This window comes from Lichenostomus cassidix, chromosome 20 (assembly GCF_008360975.1).
Source record: "Lichenostomus cassidix isolate B80296 chromosome 20, HeHo_3.0, whole genome shotgun sequence".
Lineage (NCBI taxonomy): Eukaryota > Metazoa > Chordata > Aves > Passeriformes > Meliphagidae > Lichenostomus > Lichenostomus cassidix.
This window is the reverse complement of record NC_139500.1, coordinates 7,377,687-7,398,445: the sequence shown is the minus strand read 5'-3', so window position 1 is coordinate 7,398,445 and position 20,759 is coordinate 7,377,687. Positions and strand designations below refer to the sequence as shown.

The 20,759-nt window shown below is 55.7% G+C and overlaps 1 protein-coding gene across 1 annotated transcript in view; it reads left to right on the top strand.

Annotated features, from left to right (window-relative positions):
* Positions 1-18,765, top strand: part of NOL4L (nucleolar protein 4 like) — a 63,243-nt gene extending 44,478 nt beyond the window's left edge. The window contains exons 6-11 of the mRNA XM_085079593.1: positions 9,533-9,804; positions 10,203-10,388; positions 10,467-10,658; positions 10,746-10,868; positions 11,179-11,380; positions 14,091-18,765. Coding sequence (XP_084935719.1) covers positions 9,533-9,804; positions 10,203-10,388; positions 10,467-10,658; positions 10,746-10,868; positions 11,179-11,380; positions 14,091-14,290 — 1,175 coding nt within the window. The 3' untranslated portion in view covers positions 14,291-18,765. The remainder of the gene's footprint in view (positions 1-9,532; positions 9,805-10,202; positions 10,389-10,466; positions 10,659-10,745; positions 10,869-11,178; positions 11,381-14,090) is intronic.
* Positions 18,766-20,759: the final 1,994 nt, after the last annotated feature.

The following is a 20,759-nucleotide window of genomic DNA, read 5'->3' as shown; positions in this document are numbered from 1 at the left end:
GGGATTTTCACCAGGCTTTCATACTTCAGGAGCATTTTAGGGACTGAGAAGAGGTTTTGTGCCTGTGGTGAATGTCTATGATCTGTATCAGACCTCTAAATACAGACTAATGCTGCCTCATGTCAGTCCCTCTGCCAAACCAATTCTCCCACCCAGGACTGGAGCATACACGAGAGTGGGAAGGGAAGAAGGACAGTGGAGCAACCCAGGAGGGCAGTGGGTGGTTAAAGGAGAGGAGCACGGAGCAGAGAAGGAGCATGGAGCAGAGGAGCATGTTGTGAGAGGAAAAGCAGATTGCTGCTGTGGGGAAGGGAACAAGCACAATCAAAGTGTTGACCACTCTTCAGTTTCCTCTTCTCTCAACCTATGAAAGCTCTTTTTTTTTTTGGAAACAAATGTGTTTTCTGGGGTCACACAAGCTTGTTAAGGCTGTGCAAAAAATATGAGTAACCAACCCACAGGAGCTGTGGAGCCTCCTTGGAGACCAGCTGGTCAAGCTGCCCACACAGTGTGCCCACACTGGGGCAGTCCAAGTACTCCCCTGCTGGAAGTTTGTCCAAATCTCCTGTGCTCACTTGTCCCCTGTGCCCTGCAGGAGTCCTGCAGAGCTCCAGCCAGTGCTGTAGTGAGCCCCACACATCCCCTGCAGCCAGGCTGGACTCAGCTCCTGGCATCCTGGTGCTGCAGAGGGATCTGGTTGCACACTACATCCTTCAGTTGGGAGCTTGTTCAGGACTGGATATTCTCTGCCTTCAGGAAAGCCTTTTGAGTTACTAAATTGCTCCTGCCTGCTGCTGTCTGACGGGTGGGATGCTTGGAGTGTGTCTTCAGTGAAAGGCTTGCTAAAGTATAAAGTTTTAATGAAGAGTTGCCTAGTAGGAGAGCAGTATCGTCTGACACGCTTGTTAAAAAAGTCTTGTTTAAAGGACCAAAGCACCAGCTCCACATCTTTCCAAGGGCTGGGAGTGGCAAGTGTCTTCCTATGGCATAGAGCAGAGTGGTTTGAAATCCAGAGAGGTGGGAGAGCAGGGAATTGTCATCCCATGCTTTAATAAACAGGTACCTGCTAAGTCTTCAGAGGCCTAAAAAGCAGCTGGGATGAAAGCCAATGCCTTCTCTGCCCTGGGTGCCCAGAAACTGTGGCCCAGTAGAGCCATGCTGCAAACAGTGTCAGCCCTGGAACTGCAGGGAGGGCAAAATACACCTAAAGACTTCAGAGAGTCACAGACAGAGCAGACACTGGCAGGACAGCTGGGGTTCCTGCTGGGCCAGGGGGCACACGGTGGGATGTAGGACACACCAACCAGCCCTGAGCAGTGACACTGAACCTTGCACACTCGCTCCTTCCATTTTCCTTTGTTACTCATCCTGCGGGCCCCAGCACGGAAAACGTGAAGCTCCCGGCAACATCCCTTCCCAGTCGGATGTTGCTCACAGCATACATGCCCGCAGGAAGCCGCTGGCTGCCCAAAGAAACAGCAAAATCAACACAAACTGCTGCTGAAGCGGAGCTATTGTGCCGGACATCCTGGAGGGACACATCTGTGGGAGCCAGCACACATCGGGAGCAAAGGGACCCTGAATGCTGCGCTGTCCCACTCTCTGTGCCCGTCACCATTCCTGGAGTCATCCCATGCCTAGTCCCAGCTGAGTGCAAGTCCCAGACCCTGGCACTGTGTTGCTGTGGGAGTTTGAGCTGGACTCTGTCCATCTTCAGAGCCTGTCCACTTCCACAGGCGAGCACTGCACAACAAACTTCCTGGTTTGGTCTGGTGCGTGGGGTTGAGCAGGGTATCCTGTCACAGGGGTGCTGGGGTGTTCCACCACAGGCCTGCTGTGACTTGCTGGCGAGAGCAGTGCCCTTAAAAGTAAAGCAGGAGTCAGAGACCAAACCTCAGTGCTTGACATGGCAAAGTGCTTGAAGTCATATAGAAGAGCCTCTGTAGGATCCATCTCGCCTCGTCCCTGGCTGTACATCCTGCTCCACTGCCCAGGAGCAGCACTCAGCCCACAGGCAGGGCTTGCTGCTCCCCAAGCTCTTTTGAGGAGCAGGGAAAACTGGGTGTAAGGTGTGCTTACCCTGTATGGGGGACATAGGGTTGCTCCATAACACCATGTTGGACTGATCCCCTTGCACTGAGATCCCCACGTGCCGTCCTAGCTTGACTAGCAGCGTCCCTGCTGAGTCCGTTCTGCCCGGAGCAGCAGTGGCTAATCCAGACCTTGGAGAAAGGACTTTCTTAACCTACTTAACTGTGAAGGCACACACTTCTCGGGGGCATCCCTTGAGGCAGCTGGCTGGGGAGGCTTCTGGATGCTGGGGACATTCCTCAGGAGTGCTACAAGGAGGGGCCTCAAGGACATGCAGGCAAGCATTATTTCCGGATGCTGTCCCAGGGGCTTGTAGGGCATGTCACTCCTCAGAACACTTTGCCCTGGGGTGTCAGGGACAGCACAGAGCCATCCCCAGTACAGCAGTCTCTCTGCTGCTATGGCACCTGTCCCACAGCTCTGGGTCACACTGCTGGCACTTGATGAGATGCCCACAATGTGCAGCAGAGAGAAGCAGCCTCTTGCCAAGTGTTGACCAAAAGCCAGGTTCTGTCCCCAAGGCAGCCATGATGTCCCACTCCACAGCTGCACCTCTGACAGCTGGCACCTGACTGTGGGGCAGTGGTGCCCACCTTGCTGTGCCCTCACAGCATTGGGTGTCACACAGCTCCCAGGGTTTTCCTCAGCCGGCTCCAGGTGAACACCAACACCCTTTGTAAGCCGCAGGGGGAGCCCAGCAGACCATGGGCAGCTGTCGGATGGCTGGCTAGTGCAGGACGTGGCCTGCGAGCCCTAAGACACCTGCTTAGCCCAAGCTGCAAAATCCCCACGGTTTTTAGGGCTTCTTGCACCAGTGTTGGATTTTGGCTCCCTGAAGCCCGAGCTGTAAACAAGACTAGGACCAGCAACCACATCTTACTACAGCTGGTCGTGACCTTATCTTATTTTCCTTGGGGATATATTTCCTGTTTCCCCAGAGTGTCCCCATGCCATGCTGGCTCCACAGCAGGAGTCTACAAACATGTCCCTGCCTCACCTGAGCAGTCTGGGCTGGTGGCTCCATTCCTGTCACCTCTTCCAGGCGCACATCTGCTCCTCCCGAGCAAAGGCCCTGGCCTGTGATAAACACCCTCCTTTCGGTGTCCTTTGAAGGTTGTCCTTCCCTGCTGCCAGGCTGAGGAGTGCAGCAGGGATACTGTAAGGCTGTGGTGGCTTTCCCAGCCTGGAGCTTGGCTCCAGCTCTCTCATGGCTGGTGCAGGCACTGCCGGGTCAATTGGTTCATCCTGCTGGCACACGGAGCAGAGTTTAAGGGATCTCTTCCTTGATCTAGAGCAGAGAGGATCACCAGACTATGGACAGCCAGCAGCACCTGTGCCTCTACCTTCCTCCTCCAACTGAGTACCCCCAACCAAGAGGGTGAATGGGGACAGCGGGGTGAGCCCCACAGTGCTTGGGGACAGTCCCTAAAGGATTTGAGGTGCACAGCAGGGTCTCTCTGGTGGTGTGTCTGTGCTGGAGGCACCAGCTCAGCATGAATCCAGCCCAAACCCACCAAACCCGTTTTGTTTGGCGTGGGGAGAGGCAGTGCCCAGGCAGCATGCAGCATGGGGCCATGGCATGTCCTCTCCCTGCAGCAGGATCCGGGTGGCTGCCAGCAGCAGTGGCACAAGGAGAGGCTTGATCTGTGCCACCTCCTTCCTCAATGTGAGCAAGGGCCAGCTCCTGGATCAAGCATTCCTTGAGCTGCGAGGTGGCTGGAGGAGCGACAGTGGGAGGGAAGGGACAGTGGTTGGGAGGAGAAGGGAAAACTGAGGGACAGAGAATGTTTGTGACAAGGCTGCTCTGTGCAGCAGGAGCTGACAAGCTTTGGTGCATGGGAAAATGTCCGGCACGAGGCCGGCGTGGTGAGATCCCGGTGCCACAGGGAGCTGCTCCCTCGGGCTGGGCAGTGGAGCCGGGGGGAGACGGCACCGGGGGGCACCTTTCATGGCAAGGGACAGGGAGGCGGCCGCACAGCACTGCCTTGTCCGGCCAAGCTCTCCCTGCAGACGCGCATTGTGTCCGGCCGTGCCAGATGTCTGGCTCATCAAGGGCTCTGGTCGAGGCAGGGACCCAGGGAGGGAGTGTGGAGGGTGGACACTTTGTCTGGGACATAACGAGGTTTGCGTTAGCGAAGGAAGACAGGAAATAGAGCGTCTTAACTGGAACCTGGCCAGCCCCCCGTGCACTGCGGCCCTCAGCCACGTTGCTTTTTTCTTTCTTATGCATCTTGGAGTCAAACGCTGGGCAGGACCTGGAGAAAATGGGCTCCGTGCTCTGACTTCGTGAGCCGTGTGGGGCCAGGGCCTCTCCTGCCACTCACCATCCGGTCGTGGGTGTGGGAGCCCTGCAGTGCCTGTCACTTGCCCCTAATGAGTGTGGCACTAACACCCAGCAGTGGCCCCCCCCACGGGGCCCCCGTTCCCACTCAGTCTCTCTAATTTGTATTAAGTATCCCTTCCTCACAGGCTTTCCTCCTCCCCTTCTTCCCCCTTCTCGTCTCTTTTGTGAGTGAATAATTTATGGCACTTTTCATCTTCCTGGCTGTTGTTCCAGGCGGGCGGCGGTGGGATGCTCTGTGCCCTCCTGACAGCCACTCCCAGGCTGGGTGTGCAGCTCCATCCTGTTCCGGTGCCATGGCAGGTTGGAAATGGGACAGACCCACCCGGGAGCCACAGGGAGACTCAGGTGTGGCAGAACAGCTGCCATTGCCCATGGAGGCAAAGCAGGCAGGGCCATGGCTGGTGGATCCATGATAGCCCATGGGGGCATCAAGGGTCACTGGTGGGACCTGGCATGGCTGTGACATCCACAGCTGCACAGGCAGGTGGGCAGTAGGTGAGGGAGGGCCACCCCAAAGCCGGCCAGGGGTGCCACAGCAGTGGGATGTGGGCAGAGCTGGCCGGACCCTGGCCCACTGCATGGTGCGGGGCTGTGGCGAGGTTTCCGTGGGCCGCTGGCTCTTACATAAGCTCATTGTTTCCTGAGTCAAAAGAGGTTTTGTCTCCGCTCTGGAGATGTGACAGGAGGAGGAACAATTTGCCCCATTCATCTTTAACTCTGCTCTGGAGAGCAGTACGGTGGCCTGCGCCGGCGGAGACGTTAAACCCAACCACTTCCCCGCCATAAAATCTCCCGGGGAGCAGGTGTTGGAAATCACCCCTTCCCCTCCTGATCTCCTCAAATCCAGTGCCACAGAAATCAAGGATAATCCAGCAGCCTCTTCAAAATGAAAACACTGAGCCCTGATTAATTCATTTAATAAGTGACTGATCCCCTCCTCCCCCAGCACCACAGCCCAAGAAGCCATTTTGCTTCTTGCTCTCCTGGGCTGATGCCGGGGAGATGCTGGGGCTGCAGCAGAGGCACGAGGCTGGTCCCCCAGATCCACTTCTCCAGCCTCACCATGTGTCTTGGCATGGTCTGGCCTCTATAGAGGGGCCAAAGAGGGCAGCACGCCATGGACCTCAGGGCCAGCAGCCTCTGTTGGGCTCTCCAGCCTCACCAGCCTCTCTTGCATGGTGCCAGGGTCTGCTCCACCTCCATCCAGCCCATGGAGGCCCGGCTCGAGGGGATTAAACAGGAGAACGAAATAGTCCCGTTTTCCAACCGAAAGATCAAACCGGTTAGAAGTGACATTGTTTTTGCAGTTCCATCTGCTTCAATTAGGGCACGGGGGTGGAGCAGGGGGGCTCCCAATTATGCTCATTAGAGGGGCTCCTCGTGCAGCCAAGCTCCAGCCGCGAGCAGGGAGCTCACCAGGCTCGTGCTGGTTGATAATGAATATATTCATGGCTGCACAGCCTGGCCTTGCTCGCCTGCTGCTGCTGGAGCCCTGCTCCTGACATGTGCTTTGGGCTCCCTGGGAGATGTGGAAAACCTCTCCAAGCTCCAGAGCTTGGTGGGTTTTACCTGAAATGGAGTGTGGTTATCACAGCCCCACCACTGCTCAGAGTCCTGACACAGCTGCCAAAGCAATCCAGGAGCCTAAACCTGGTCCCAGCACCCAAGGTGGGAGTTCTCCTGCTCACTCTCCCTCAGGTCCTGCTTTGCTGTGGGGTGCCCCAGCTCCTCTCGGGAATGGCTGTGGACTGGAGATACACCAGTGAAGCTGCTTGGGGAGCAGCACCATCCCCATCCCTATCCTCGTCCCTGTCCCATCCATCCCAACAAGGAGACTGCAGCTCCCTCCTGAGCTCATCTGCATTTTCAAGCTGGCTGAGGCCATTCCTGCTCAGACCCAAAAGGACTCACCAATCTGAATTTGTGGCCATTTCTCTGTTCACAATGCTGTGATTAACACCACTTCATGCACAGAGCTTCTGGGAGAGCATGACGTGTAAAAATACAGAAATAAGAAAACATCTGTAGTTCATGGGTTTAAAAACCTCATTATTTACGTACATCCATCCTTGGTATAAACTAAATGGTTCTTCTAGTAGGTGCTGGTCACTGATTTTAGATTACCATTTAATTTTCTTATCCACCTGGCAGGTTCCTAGAGACATCATCCTCTTTGTTTGCAATATTTTTTGCCTGTAGCAAACCTAGGGTTCGTAAATGCAGCAGCATCGGGTGGAAACCTGAAGTGCAGCTGCTGCTGCGTGTGTTTTGTGCGACACAAAAGAAAACCTGAGACATGGAGAAATCAGGGCGGTCCAAGCATCACCCCCAGGATCCTACCTGGTGTCAGCAGTCAGTGCAGGACTGTCACTGCCTACAGGGATGGGGGGCCAGAGTTGGGGGCTGTGAGGAGCCTGGAGGTAGATGGGCAAAGGTAGAGTGGGATGCCCAGGTTGGAGTGGGGGTACTTAAGGTAGATTGGGGATGTCCAGGATAGATGGAGGATGCTCAGAGCAGGTTGAGGATGCTCTCATCTCTGCAGGGGTGCTCAGAGGAGGTTGGGGATGCCCAGGGCAGGTTTGGGGATGTTCAGGACAAGCTGGGGATGCTCAGGGCACCTGCACATTCTTCTCCCAGGTGATGCCTCTCTTGCTGCCCTTGCCTGGCAGGTGTTTTGTGCTGTGGTGAGCCCCCAGGCCTGCTGGTGCACGCGGCCACACCAGGAACAGCCGAGGAGCCGAGGGAGGAGGTCCCCACCATCGTCCTGGTCACGGCGCCGATTGGCCCTGCGCTGTTGCTGTGGCTGTGCCTGGGCTGATGGTGGGGCCTGGCCTGCAGCTCGTGCCTCCGCGCACGGGAATAATTCTCCTTAATCCTTCTGAGAGGCATCGCTGGATGAGACTGGAGCCTCCCTCTGGGAGCCCCATCTCCCCTGGCGCAGAGAACAGAGCTGGGGGAGGGACGGCCGCCATCCTGGGCAGGGAGGCCTCTGTGCCCCCTGCCACCTGCCCGCTCCTGCTGAGGCCACAGCCAAGCCAGCATTGCTCCGGCACCCGCGCCAAGGGACAGCAAAACACTGGAGGGCTCAGCACTAGACCAGTGCCCTGGGACAGGAGGGGTGTGGGGGCAAGAGAAGGCGGTGTCCCCAACATCTTGCCCCTCCAGATGCAGCAGGAGCTGGTGGACATGGTCTGGGATGCAGCTGCCCACTGCAGCCCCACCATTGCAACACTGGGACAGGAGACCAGATCTCATTTTGGGGAGGTGGCTTGGAGGGTGCCCTTGGATAAGTGCTGCCTGCTGAGCCCCTCTGGAGCCCCGCACTCCCTGGCACATAGTTGGGACCAAGGGCTTTTGCCAGGAGCCAGCCCCGTGGTGGGGAGGGTGACGCCTGCCACCGGCCCGGAGCACCCGGCACATAAACACCACCCCGGGGATTAGGTCAGCTCTGGTCATCGCTCAGACGAATAAGTGGATCAGCGCAAGGGAAAGGAGGGGGAGGGAACTCTGCTGAGCGGGGAGCTCCAGTGGGGAACTTTTAATTTAGGGGCTCCTGGGGCCAGGAGCCGCTTTGGCGCAGGCGTGAGGCTGGGCAGCGAGCGCTGGCGCCCGTGGCGGGGCGGCTGGGGACACGCGGCGGCAGCCCCGGCCGGCCCCACAGTCGGCTTGGATGCCCGAGTGTCCTCAAGTGTGTTTATTTTAAGGGATACAAAGTCCTGGGCTGCCGCAGGGTCACCGCAGCACTCGCCCAGCCTCGCAGGAAAGTTTCCCGCAGGTGCTGGCAGGGGGAGGAGGAGGAGAGGGTGGGTGGCAGCAACCGGGCACCGTCCCGCCGCCCTGTGCGCGCACACCTTTGGACCTGGCGCCCATGTGCCAGGAGCCATCGGCGCGGGGCTGCGGCCGCCCCACAGCCCCGGCCCATTGTCCCGCGGTGGCCGGGCTGGGCGCGGGGACGGCCATCTGCTTGTCGCTGCCGACAGCTTCTTTGTTCACCGCCCGGCGCACGCTGGCGCAGGAAGCAGCTCCCACGTGCTTCGCCCTTTCCCTCTCGCGGAGGCACCTAATGAAATAAAGGATTTACTGCGGCGAGGGGGAGGGAAGAGAACAGGCTGAGCAGTTTGAAATGTCGTGCCTGGCCCCAGGGCTGGGCTCCCTGGCCAGGTGCAGGCAGGGTGGGTGCAGCCAGTGCCGGGCTCGCTGCCGCTGCTGGGCTGTTCTTTGGGAGCTGCCATGGTGGGAGCAGGCAAGGGGATGGTGCTGAGGCGTGAATGCAACCGAGATCTGTGCCCTGGGTGTGCGTGGCACCGTCATTGCCAGGGCCCTGACCTGTTTGTGTGGTGGGGCAAGGCCACGTATGTGCTGTGGGGATGGCTCTGGGGCCATCTCGGTGTGGAAACTGGGAACAGGAGTGTCCATGTAGGGTGTAGGTCACTTGGGCTTTGAGTAAGACAGGAAGGACATCGTGCAGACTCTGTCCCCTCCCTGCAGCAGCGTGCCAAGGAGATGTCTTGCTGGGTGGTGTGCCAGCTGTGAGCAGAGCTCCTAATGCTTCTTCCAGGCACCATGGATTCAGGGTTTTCCCTCATGTGTCATCCCCATGCCTCAGCATTCTGCGGAGCTGCATGTCCCTGAGCCACCAGTGCTGGAACTCATCATTTCCCACCGCACCCAGCTCCAAACTGGGCCAGGAGGACGGCAGGGGAGCTGGCAGGGAGAGGCAGTGCCCCTTTCTCCTCCCTGCAATGCAAACAGAAACCGAAAAGGACCAAATTCCAAAGTTCTTATTCAAGCCCAGGCACTGTGGCCGAGGGCGGAGGTGCGGGGACTGTCACCTGCAGTGGGATGGGTGGCTCGGGCATGGGGCACGGCAACACCTGCTGTGCTTTGAGGGATGAGGGAGTGGATCCCTGTGACAATGGCCTTGCAGCCATGGACAGCAGTGTCTGTACTTCCATCTGCTGCATCCCAGGGCCCAAAGTCCAGCAGTGCCAGCCTGGCTCCCAGTGGCAACTCAGTTGAGTTGCCAAGTGAGCCCAGAGCAGCCTCAGAAAGGTGGTCGTAGAGTGCCACAGGGGTGACCATGCATCCTTACTTCAGATGACTCCTCGTCAGAGAGCTGCAGCGGGAATGGCTCCTCCACCCTGAACCCCTCCACCTCCAGCAGCACGCAGGGCGACAGCGCCTTCCCCGAAATGAATGGCAATGGCACCGCAGCCCCCATGGACTTCACTGCCTCCGCCGATGACCAGCCCATCAACCTCTGCGACAAGCTCACGCCTGCCCACGTCACCCCTTCCTACCAGTCTGACAGCTGCAGTGCCGACGGGCTGCGCAGCAGGGTCAAGTACGCGGTGAAGACCACGGCAGAGGTATGGCCTGGGATGGTCCAGGAGAGCCAGGGACTTCCCCCACACCCCACCTGCCCCAAAGCTGGGCGCTGCAGTGAGCTCACTTAACCCCTGACCATCCTCCTGAGGAGGAGCCCATCCCTGCTGGGTCAGGCAGTGTTTCCCACAGGATAAGGCAGAGCCACGGCCCCACTAGCCAGAGCTGCCATTGGGCCATCAGGCTGTCACAGGCTTTCTGAGGCCACCATGTCACCCCCTGCCCCAAGCAGGCAGGAGGTGATGCTCAGAGGAGCCAGGCCATGGGTTCATCTCCTCAGGTGCAGGAGGCATTCAGGAGAGGGGACAGATGCAGTGAGATGAGGAGAAAGGGCAGGTGCGTGAGGTGAGAGGTGCCGGTGGTAACCCCTGTTTCCTCTCAGTCCCCTCCATACAGCTCTGGCAGCTACGACTCCATCAAGACAGAGGTGAGCGGCTGCCCCGAGGACCTGACTGTCGGCAGGGCCCCCACGGCCGACGAAGATGACGATGACCACGATGACCATGAAGACAACGATAAAATCAATGACTCGGAGGGAATGGACCCCGAGAGGCTAAAGGCCTTCAATGTAAGGAGAGCTCCATGGGGAGGGTGGCCCACCTGTGGCCTGTCGTGGGGTTCCCACCACCTGTCTTCTCCTTTGCAGATGTTCGTGCGCCTTTTTGTGGACGAGAACCTAGACCGGATGGTTCCCATCTCCAAGCAGCCCAAGGAGAAGATCCAAGCCATCATCGAGTCCTGCAGCCGGCAGTTCCCTGAGTTCCAGGAGCGAGCGCGCAAGCGCATCCGCACTTACCTCAAGTCCTGCCGCCGCATGAAGAAGAACGGGATGGAGATGGTGAGTGTCCCCCCCAGTGCCCTGCCCCTTATCCCTGTGCCCGGGGCAGCACATCCCTGAGCATCCTCTCTGCTTGTGCCCCTGTAGACCAGGCCTACACCACCTCACCTGACCTCAGCCATGGCAGAGAACATCCTGGCCGCCGCCTGCGAGAGTGAAACGCGGAAAGCAGCCAAGAGGATGCGGCTGGAGATCTACCAGACCTCCCAGGTACAGTGCTGGCAGTTGGAGGGGGGCAAGGGATGGAACCAGCAGTGTCCTGCAGAGGGGTGGGGGAAAAGATAGGTGTTTCTGAGCAATTTAGAAATGCATTTTCAAAAGTCTTTCTATGAGTCAGAGGGGCTGCAGAACAGAGCCCCGTGGTGTGTCCTGAGACTCAGGCCAGCAGGGATGGAAATGGTAGTATGGGCTGGCCACACTGTAGCCACAGGAGACTGGGCATCTCTGCAGCATCCATCCCACTGGCTGCAGAGGAGAGCCAGACTCCTCGCTGGAGTAAGTCTGTGTTTCTTCTGTGCAGGACGAACCAATCGCGCTAGACAAGCAGCACTCCAGAGACTCCACAGCCATCACCCACTCCTCCTACTCACTGCCAGCTTCATCTTACTCCCAAGACCCAGTCTACATCAATGGAAGCCTGAACTATAGCTACCGTGGCTACGGGTCCCTGGGGGGCAGCCTGCAGCCTCCCGCTTCCCTCCAGACAGGCAACCACAGTAACGGTGAGTGGCTGTGCTGGGGGCACGGGGAGTCCACCCTGCCACTGCTGTGGGGCTGAGCTGGTCACTGGAGCAGAGGCAGGGGCTGCTCCACAGCTCCCAAAGAGCCCAGTCATGGCAGTACCTCTCCCACCACGGTACAAAGCTGCTCCAAAATCCCCTTTTTTCCACTTGGCTGACAGAGGCCTCTGCCTGGCAGCTCAGCTCTCCTCATCAGCAGGTGGTTAATTGTTGAACTGCACTTGGAAGGACGGTTTGGGTGGCACTGGTGGAGGGAAGGAGTGTCACTTAAAAAAAAGGAGAATCTGTACCAGATTCTCTGTTAATTATTAACAGGGGCGGGTGCCTATCGCTGCCCTGATCTCCTGCTGGTATGAGCCGTTCCGCTCTCAGGGACTGGGACGGGGCAGGGGGCACAGCTGGGTCCTGCCACAGCTCAGGAGGGCTCTGAGGGGCTAGAGACTGCCTGGGAACAGTTGGGAAAACAGGTCTGATGCTGCAGGGCGGGAAGGCTGAAAGAGAGCATAGGCAGGGCTTGAGGTTAGGAGCAAGTGAACAAAGCAGTGTCCTGAGCCTGATCAGGGCACACAGGAAGGCTCGGAGGTACCTGGTGACTCACCCGCATCTGGGGCAAGAGGTATGGGATGAGACCAAGTGTCCCCTCTGGCTCTGCCTTGCAGCAGTGGAGGCAGGAGGGGCTGGATCCCTTGCCAGTTCTTGTCAAGTCCTTCCGCAATCTCCGGGTTGCCATCGCCTGTCCTGGTGCGCTCTGGGCTTCTGCCCCAGCCCACCCCGACGGGAGGCAGGATTTGGAAGGATGTGATTTCCGGAGGCCTGAGAGATGCCTGTCTGGGATTAACTCTTATCATCCCTTCCTAATGCTTCTTAACCCTGAATAAAGATCCCGTCCCGGCCTCCAGCTGCTGAGACCTAATCCTCACAGCAATGGTTCCTCCCCAGAGCAGCACAGACACCCTGCCCCCCACTGCCAGGCACCCTCCTTTGGCTCCTCCATGTGAGACAGTGAACCTGCAGGAAGGTCCCTGAGCAGCCCCTGGAGGAGCAAACAGACCCCAGGTGCAGCACCCAGCAGCACCTCACCTTCTTTCTCTCTAGTGGATTTTTAAACCTGTTTTGCAGTTCTCTTTTTCCCAAGATCTTGCCCAGTCCTTTGGAGGGAAGAGCACTCTGCAAGGAGCTGCACCTTCCTCCTCTGAGCAGAGGCCTGCAGGGCTTTGCTGCCCAGAAGTGTCTTCAGCCTCCATCCCCCACCTCAGGCAATTCTTGCTCAAGCCCACATCCCTGCTCCCAGCTCCTTCCCCCTTGGTGAGCTGGGAAACGGGCTCAGGCTCAGTTTACTGCTGCCTTTTCTGTCCAGTGAAATTGCTTTCGCATGAGAGCCTCCTCCTTCTTCTCCTCCTCCTTTTCCTCCTCCTCCTCCCCCACTTTGAAGCTCTGGTTCTTCTGGCATGGAGCTGGCATGGCTCCTCCTGCAGCTCCAGAGTTGCTTTGCTTGGATGCTTTCCATTCCGCCCAGGGTGATGAGCTCCCCTCCCTGCCACCATCACCAGTGGCACCCACCTGGACTTGGGGGCAGCTGAGCTCTCCCATCCTGGTTTGCAAACAGGAGCAGTGCCTGGCCGTGCTCAGTGTCCCTGGTGTCCCATGGCAGCGTCAGGCCACCCAGCATGAGCTCAGCTGTCCCAAAGCCTTTCTCTAGCATCACCAACTGCCCCATCCTCCTGCAGCACTTCAGCTCACAGCCCAGGGATTAGTTCAGTGTGTCCTCTCTTTCTCTCCAGGCTGCAGCCTCTCCAGCCACCTCTCCCTGACTGGTATCTCATCTCTAGTACATCTCCTGGCTCTTCTCTCCTCATTTCTAGTTGATTGTGTGGTTCTTGCACCTTGTTTGGCTTCTCATGTGGGATGTTACTCCCCATGGGCAGAGGGAAAACCAGAACCTGGGAGGTGATTTTAGTGGGCAGGTGCCCTCAGGAGCTGGCTTAGCTTCCAGCAGACCCTCCCTTCACAGAGCTGTGGGCCAGGCTGCAGGATGGGATTTTTGTCATGTTGGCTCTGAGACTTCTTTACACAATCATAGAATTGTTTGGGTTGGAAGGGACCTTGAAGTTGACCTCGTTCCAACCCCCTGCCACAGGCAGGGACACTTTCCACTAGACCAGATTGCTCCCAGCTCTGTCCAACCTGGCCTTGAACACTTACAGGGATGGGGCAGCCACAGCTTTTCTGGGCAGCCCATGCCGGGGCCTCACCACCCTCACAGGGAGCAGTTTCTTTCCAATATCCCATCTAAGCCTGCCCTCTGTGAGGTTGAAGCTGTTGCCTCTTGTCCTGTCACTCTATGCCCTGGTCCAAAGTCTCTCTCCAGCTCTCTTGGAGCCCCTTCAGGCACTGGAAGGGGCTCTAAAGTCTCCCCGGAGCCTTCTCTTCTCCAGGCTGAACAGCCTCAATTCCCTCAGCCTGTCTCCATAGTAGAGGGGCTCCATCCCTTTGAGCATCTCTGTGGGCTCTTCTGGAACTGTATTCCTGTTGCAGAAGCAGTGACTGGCTGCTCTGGTGTCTGTGGAAGTGGGAGCTCCTCACATTATCTGGGCACTGTGGAGACCTTTTAAGTGGTGCACAGGTCTGGAATCACAACAGGATGAGCATGGACAAGGCTGCTGTGCCTGAGCTTCTCACTTTTCCTTGGCAGGTCCAACCGATCTCAGCATGAAAGGTGGTGCCTCCAGCACAGCCCCCTCCAACAGCACCAGCCGGGGCATGCAGGCAGCCCAGCTCAGCCCCACGGAGATCAGCGCCGTGCGGCAGCTCATCGCCGGATACCGGGAGTCGGCGGCATTCCTGCTCCGCTCTGCAGACGAACTGGAAAACCTCATTTTACAGCAGAACTGACTCCCCGTGTCTGCATCGCTCCTCGGGCGAGAAGACAATTTATACCTGCTAGAGAGAGGCTCCCGGCGGTGTCCTGCTCAGGACCACCATCGTCCTCCTGCCACATGGCAGGCACATGTAGTTTTAGAAGGTGGGATCCAAAAGACCTGTTTTCTTTTACACTCCAAGCACCTGGGACTTCAGGCACAAGGACACATTTTGGAACCGTACCAACACCCGTGCCTCTGGCTGACCAGAAGCCAACCCTGCAGCTTGGAAGGATGTGGGACTTTGAAGGGCAGAAGGGAGCCTGGGGAGGTTTGGGGCTGCAGATGTATTTAGAATAACCTTTGTGGACCCAAATGTTAGATTCTCATCCCCAGATAATTTCCAAGTCTTAGGTGAGCTGAATCACATATTTATTGAGAAATGGACCCTCCTCTCCCCTTAGTAATTTATTTTTCTGAAAATGGATTCTTTTGAGTTTGTACAGATTGCCAGTTTTTTTGTCTGTCTGATCAGAAGGAATTTATTCCTGTGAAATAACACATTCCATATCACTACACTACTAATTTCCAGGCAGCTCTGCCTGTTTCTCTGGTGAACCCTTGTCCCACAGGGAGCAAGTTTGCCATCCAGCCCTTGACATCGAGGCTGCTCAGCCTCCAGTGAGCGTAGGTGGGAGCTGAACAGCAGTGCAAGCATTCCTGCTTAGGCCTTTGTTCTAAGGGGTCCCATAGCAGCAGTGAGGTCTGAACCTCCCGCAGAGACTCGGCAAGCTCAGCAGACCTCCGGCTGGAAGGACATCTCGCACTCATTAAAGTCATTGCAGATAAGAGAAGGAAAGAAGGAAGGAGATACCTGAGAAACACTGTCTGGCGGTCACCATCCGTACTCTACCTCACACTCCATTGTGGGCTTCTTCCAGGACTGGCCGTGCCGGTCCTGGGGGCCGGTGAGTGTCGCAGACACGGGGATCGTGCCGAGGAGGCTGGAACCTCCGGCTGGGGTTGTGCTGCGCCCGGCCGTGCGCTCCGCTCTGCTCCGTCCGCAGCCAGCCCCGGGCAGCGGCGGGAGATGAACTGCCCGGGCCCTGCAGGGGTGTGAGGCAGGGCAGCCCCGGGGTCACCCCAAAGGTGAGCTGGAGTGGTGACCGCCCACTCCTGTGGGAGAGACGGGCAGCATTGAGCAGCAGAACTGACAAAGTCCTCTCCGGGGCCCAGGATCCTTCCCCCTCCCTGCTCACAGTCCTGGAACAAGCCCACAGTTCCCAAAGTGTGGAAGAACCGTAGTCCGATGACCATTCTGCCCTGTTTCCACCCTCCCCCCTACGATGCACTTCGTTTTGCTCAGTGCAATACCTACTGCCAGTGCTGCTAACCCAGGGACCTCGCTCCGGCCAGGGGTGCTGAGCCCAGCCCAGCAATGCAACGTGCTCTGGAGCTGTGCAGAGACCGGCGGGGGTCCCGCTGCTCCCCGCCCCCTGCAGTCCCCCCACTTGGCTGGAGTCCACACCGTGAGATAGAAATTCGATAAGTGTAAAGCTGTTTTGTAGGTAGAAACTGTCCCAGTTTGGAGCCAGCTTTTATCTTATTTTCTGGCCACTCGGAGCCAGCGGCCGGGGGCTGCTGCTCCAAGGGCCAACGCTGGTGGCACAGGCTTGAGCAGCCACTGGTCCTGCCAGGAGCAGGCCTGGTCAGTTCCCCTGTACCCTCTGTACCCCATGATACTCCACACACTGGAAGAGAAGCAAAACTTTACCCTGCTCTTAGTTTCAGAACAGAAAAACCTGCTGGCTCCTGAGGCCAGGTGTGCTTGGCCCTGCAGCAGAAGGGATCAACCATTGCATTGACTGTTTTCCCCAAACTAAACTTTCCGTAGCATTTGGAGAAAAGGGACCCAGCCCCTGGCCATGGGGTGCAGCTGAGGGGTCAGTGCAGAGATGAGGTGGTGGCTCTTAGACCTGAGCTGATGCTGGAACCAGGAGCATCATGGCCACATCCGTCCCCTCCTGCCCGCAGCAGCAGAGCACCGGGAGGGGCCCCGGGGATGCCAGCCCCTAGCCAGGGCTCAGACTTAACTCTTTCCCCAGCACTTCACAAGCCTGCTTGGTTTGTCCACTGCATCCTCCCATACTTGGAATTTATGTAAATATTTATTTTTGTGTGAATACCATGAAGTAACAAACCTTTGACAAAACCTGTAACCACAGCCATTTGTGAAAGTCCTACTGTTCAGGCAGGAGAGGCAGAGACAATCGCTGTCCCGGGATTCTCCCTCTCCACGGTCTCCCACCCACGCCGGTGCCTCCCTCCTCGGCAGAGGCAGAGGAACCTTTAGCCATAAGTTTGCCATCAGTTTGTACTGAAAGGTAACCCGGGGGCACATGGACAGACCACCAACAGCCACAGCTGGGTTAAGTTTTATTTATCCGAGTCATTCCTGATCACCTCTGAACCTGTCTCGGCACATGTGGAAGTTCAGGAGCTCTCACACGCGGTCAAACTGCTGTAGAGGACACCAAGGCTGCGTCGTGAAGGAGGGTGTCCAACACCACCTTGTCCCAGCACCTGATGTTCATAACCTTCAGCTGAATGGTACAGACTCAGATTCCCAAAGCCCTGGTGACAGCCAGCCACATCTGGGACAAGTTATGAAACAAATGGGATTGACTCCGAATTTCTGTCAGGGATATTTTTTTTTTCTTTTTTTTTTCTTTTTTTTTTGTGAGCCACAGCGTTCTGGTTCCTTCAGCATGAGCTCCACAGACATCTCCGTGCTCTGCAGCTGCTCCGTGCTCCACCGTGGCTCCCTGTGCTCCAGGACTGTTCACAGCCACATTCCTGCACTCTCACTGGGCAGGACGGGGTCAGGAATTGCTAGTCCGGGTTCTCAACAAGAAGGAACGAGCAGGAGCAGAATACACCGGCTTTCCAGATATCTGAGAGGTGGAAGGGGAATGCTGGGTTGGCAAATGGTCTGGATGGTCTTGGGTTTGGTTAAGAAAAGCTGATCACTGGTCGAAAAAAGAGATTTTTTTTTTTTTTTTAATTTTATTTTATTTCAACATACCCATCCTGCCCTGGATGTGCGGTTCCCATGACGCTGTTTCTCTATGGGAGAGCGTTCCCGGGGTTGTGAGCAGACATAACTTGTACCTCCCCGATCCCAAGGGCCACTTCCCTCCCGGAGCGGCCGTCGGATTTAGTACCAGTTCATGAAAAAAAATGCTGCTTTGAACTCAGAGGGTTAATATACTTTTGATTTGTAATTTTTTGTAAAACTTTTTACAAGGTAGCATAGTATTTCACCAGACACCAACTACAATCCGTCCATGGTCTGATTTTTATATAATTTAGTGGTGCTTTAGAAACTTTTGTTCGGTTGTTTCGGAGCTGCACAGCTCAGTTCTTCGCCTGTATCTACCTAAGACCAATGTGAACCTTTGTATTTTTGCTCCTAATTTTGGACTCAGTGAAAGTGTACTGTTTACATGTACAGAACTCCCGACCCCGTGTGTTCTGCCAGACCTGCTGTTGAAGAGGAAGCTGCCCCTCACCCAGTTCGTCTGCTTAACCCAGCCACAGCCTCACCCACCCACCGACACGCGCCCGCCCCGAGGGACACCCCACCAAACCCAGACACCCTTTAAGCAATTTTGGGTTTTGCACAAGCTATTGTATTTTTTTCCCCCCCCCAGTAGTTGTACGGATCAGCTGCAGTTCAATCGGGAGCTGATCCGGAGCTCTGAAGCACCAGATCTGGGCAGTGCTGCTGCCTCCTCCTCCTCCTCCTCCCGCATGGGTGGGAGGATGGCACTGCCTGTAGGTCCAAATGATGTAGGGAAGCAGTGGAGGGAGCAAGGGGAAAACACTCCTGAGCAGAATTTGGAATACCTGAGGGAAGGGGGTGAGCTCACCTGAGCCGGCCGCTGGCTCGGGCTGGAGGGTGGGAGCGCAGTCCCGCGGGAGGCTCCCAACGAGGCAGAAGAGGCTCTTTGGGAAGCTGGTGCTTTCCCGAGGGCTCAGATAGAAAGCGTATGGCACTTAATCCAGCTTTTAAGGTGACACTTTATTGCTTAATCAATTGATTCCTTTGGAAATGATATTTTTGCAGATAGGCACCTATGCAACTTCATGTGGCTCTTAAGCAGATGAGCACTTCCTCCTCAACGAGCTTGATAAGAGTTATTTGTGTTATATACTGTGGATTTTTCCAGTAAATGTGGCTTAATATTTTAATTCTTAGAATGTGTGTCTATTATATATGTGATGCAACTTAATTCTGTTCTGTTTGTGGAATGATTAGCACAGGCCAACTCCCTGTCCCCTCACTTAACAAAGACCAATGAGCTGTTAATCGAGCTGTTATCTCCATGGTATTACTTGCTAAATGCACTGATTTCATAAGTATGTGGAATCCTTTTTTTTTTTTCTTTTGAATCTGTATATCATATATAAGACTGAATCTACTTAATAAACACTGTATAACAAAAAGGGCTTTCTCCTCCACTGTCGAGCCCCGCTGGGTGCTGCTGGCCCCAGTGCTGCCCCTCGCCCCAGCCCCTGTGCGAGAGGTCGGTGCCATCAGTCACCAGAGCGGGATCTAAATTTAGGTGTTAAAAGGAAGAAAAAAAAACAAACCAAAACATCTCTCAGTCCTGTTGACATAAGCTGTGCTTTCCATTCCGTAACAGACAGCGTGGGTACCAGAGAGAGCAGTGGCAGCACTCACAAAGGGGGCAAGGCACCAGTTTTATGCTTAACTTATATTTTGACAAAATTAATTTTGTGAAGTGTCTGGTTTTTGTGAGAAAAAAAAAAGGAAAAAAAAAAAAGTTTTCATTGAAGTTTGTGCAAAGTTCTCCCTCATGGAAAATACTGATTTTTCGTTATCAGCTTTATTCACTAAGTATAATAAACCTTTGCATCCATAAATGTTCTTCAAGCGCTGTATAGATACCATCTCCTGGTTTGATCGCCAAGAGATCCAAGGGGTTTGCAGCTTCCATGGACATGCAGCTGCCCAGGGGTGTGGGGGTGCCAGCTGGGCAGGTGGGAGGGCTGCCCCTTCCCGGGATTTGCTGCGGCTGCAGCCGGGAGCGAGGCCAGGAGGACTCACCTGAATGGCTGTGCTTGTAGCCCATCAGCTGGGCCAGCACTTCCCAAACGGAGCACCCGCAGAACTCGTTAATATCTGCGAGCATAGCATGAACGGCCATGTCCCTGACACTGTCAGGTCTATGACTGAGCCTCTGGCTGAGCTCTGCTTCCAAATTTCCAGGGGAGCAGGGGAGAGGGCTGCAAGTCACGGGGATAAGCAGTGCCGGGTCACACCAGCTGCAAGCCAGTTGGCATCACCTGCTGAGGCTTCCACAGCCCCGTGGCCAGACTGACTTAGGATGTCCCCATGCCTGCAGATGGCCCCACAGAGCACGGCAGAGCCAGAGCCAAACAGCAGCCAATTGTGAGATAGAAAATCTGTTACTTGGCACACAAATATTGCAGAGAAAATAAAAGTGTATTTGCTCTTTGCGAAATTCTGATGTTAATGGGTTTTACTCTTGAAACCCCCATGCTCCCATATTTTGGAGGTAGCTAATCCTGATGCCATCACCCCCCACCCCAATAAAACAGGGAAGGATTGATTATTGAGTTTTAAAGCTTAGTTAAGTGAAACTCTTTTTTTTTTTGCATTCTCCATTTTTAGATTGTTTAGATTATCTGGGTATGTTTAACTACAGTGTGTGCAGACAGTTTGCCAGAGTCACATCAGTGAGCCACTAAAAACCACAAAAACCTTTTTTCAACTCAAAAAGCTGGTGCCGGACTATCCGCTGCCCCAGCCCAGCTCCTGTGTGAGGCCATTGCAGCTGTTCTGGAATGGCAGCACTCTGGAATGCCAGGAAAGTGTCACCACACAGATCTCAGCACTCCCACAGCCCCAGGCAGGAGATCCCAGCTCGCCCCGTAGAACATCCCACACAGTGAGAACCCAGCATATAACATTATTCATGTTACTTCCTTACTGCTTAGAAAGGAGAAAGGACTCAGCCATAAAGTGAGTTTTCAAGTAGTTCGAATAAACTGTAATTGGTATCATATTTATGCTCTTGAGAAACATTTTTAGATCCATTTATCCAACAGTGAGGGCAGTAACAGTGGGACCTGCCATGACCCTGGGGATAGTCATGGTGCTGCAGTCCATGGGCATCACCCCAGCAGGGCAAGGATCCCAGTATCCCACTGCCACCTTGTGCCTCTCAGAGCCTTCAGGGTGTCCATTCCCCAAAAGCCACATGGCATCTCTGCAGGAGCTGCACCATCTTCAGTGTTCTCTAAGTGCATAAAACCAGATTTAACAAAGCCAAGCAGCAACACAGCCCCTCCCCTTAGCGACCTGAGCAGAGCTCTGGAAGAGCTTCAGTTAAAAGAGAGGAAAGGAAAAGCCACACTGCCTCAGCACAGAAAAAGGACTGAAACCACACAAG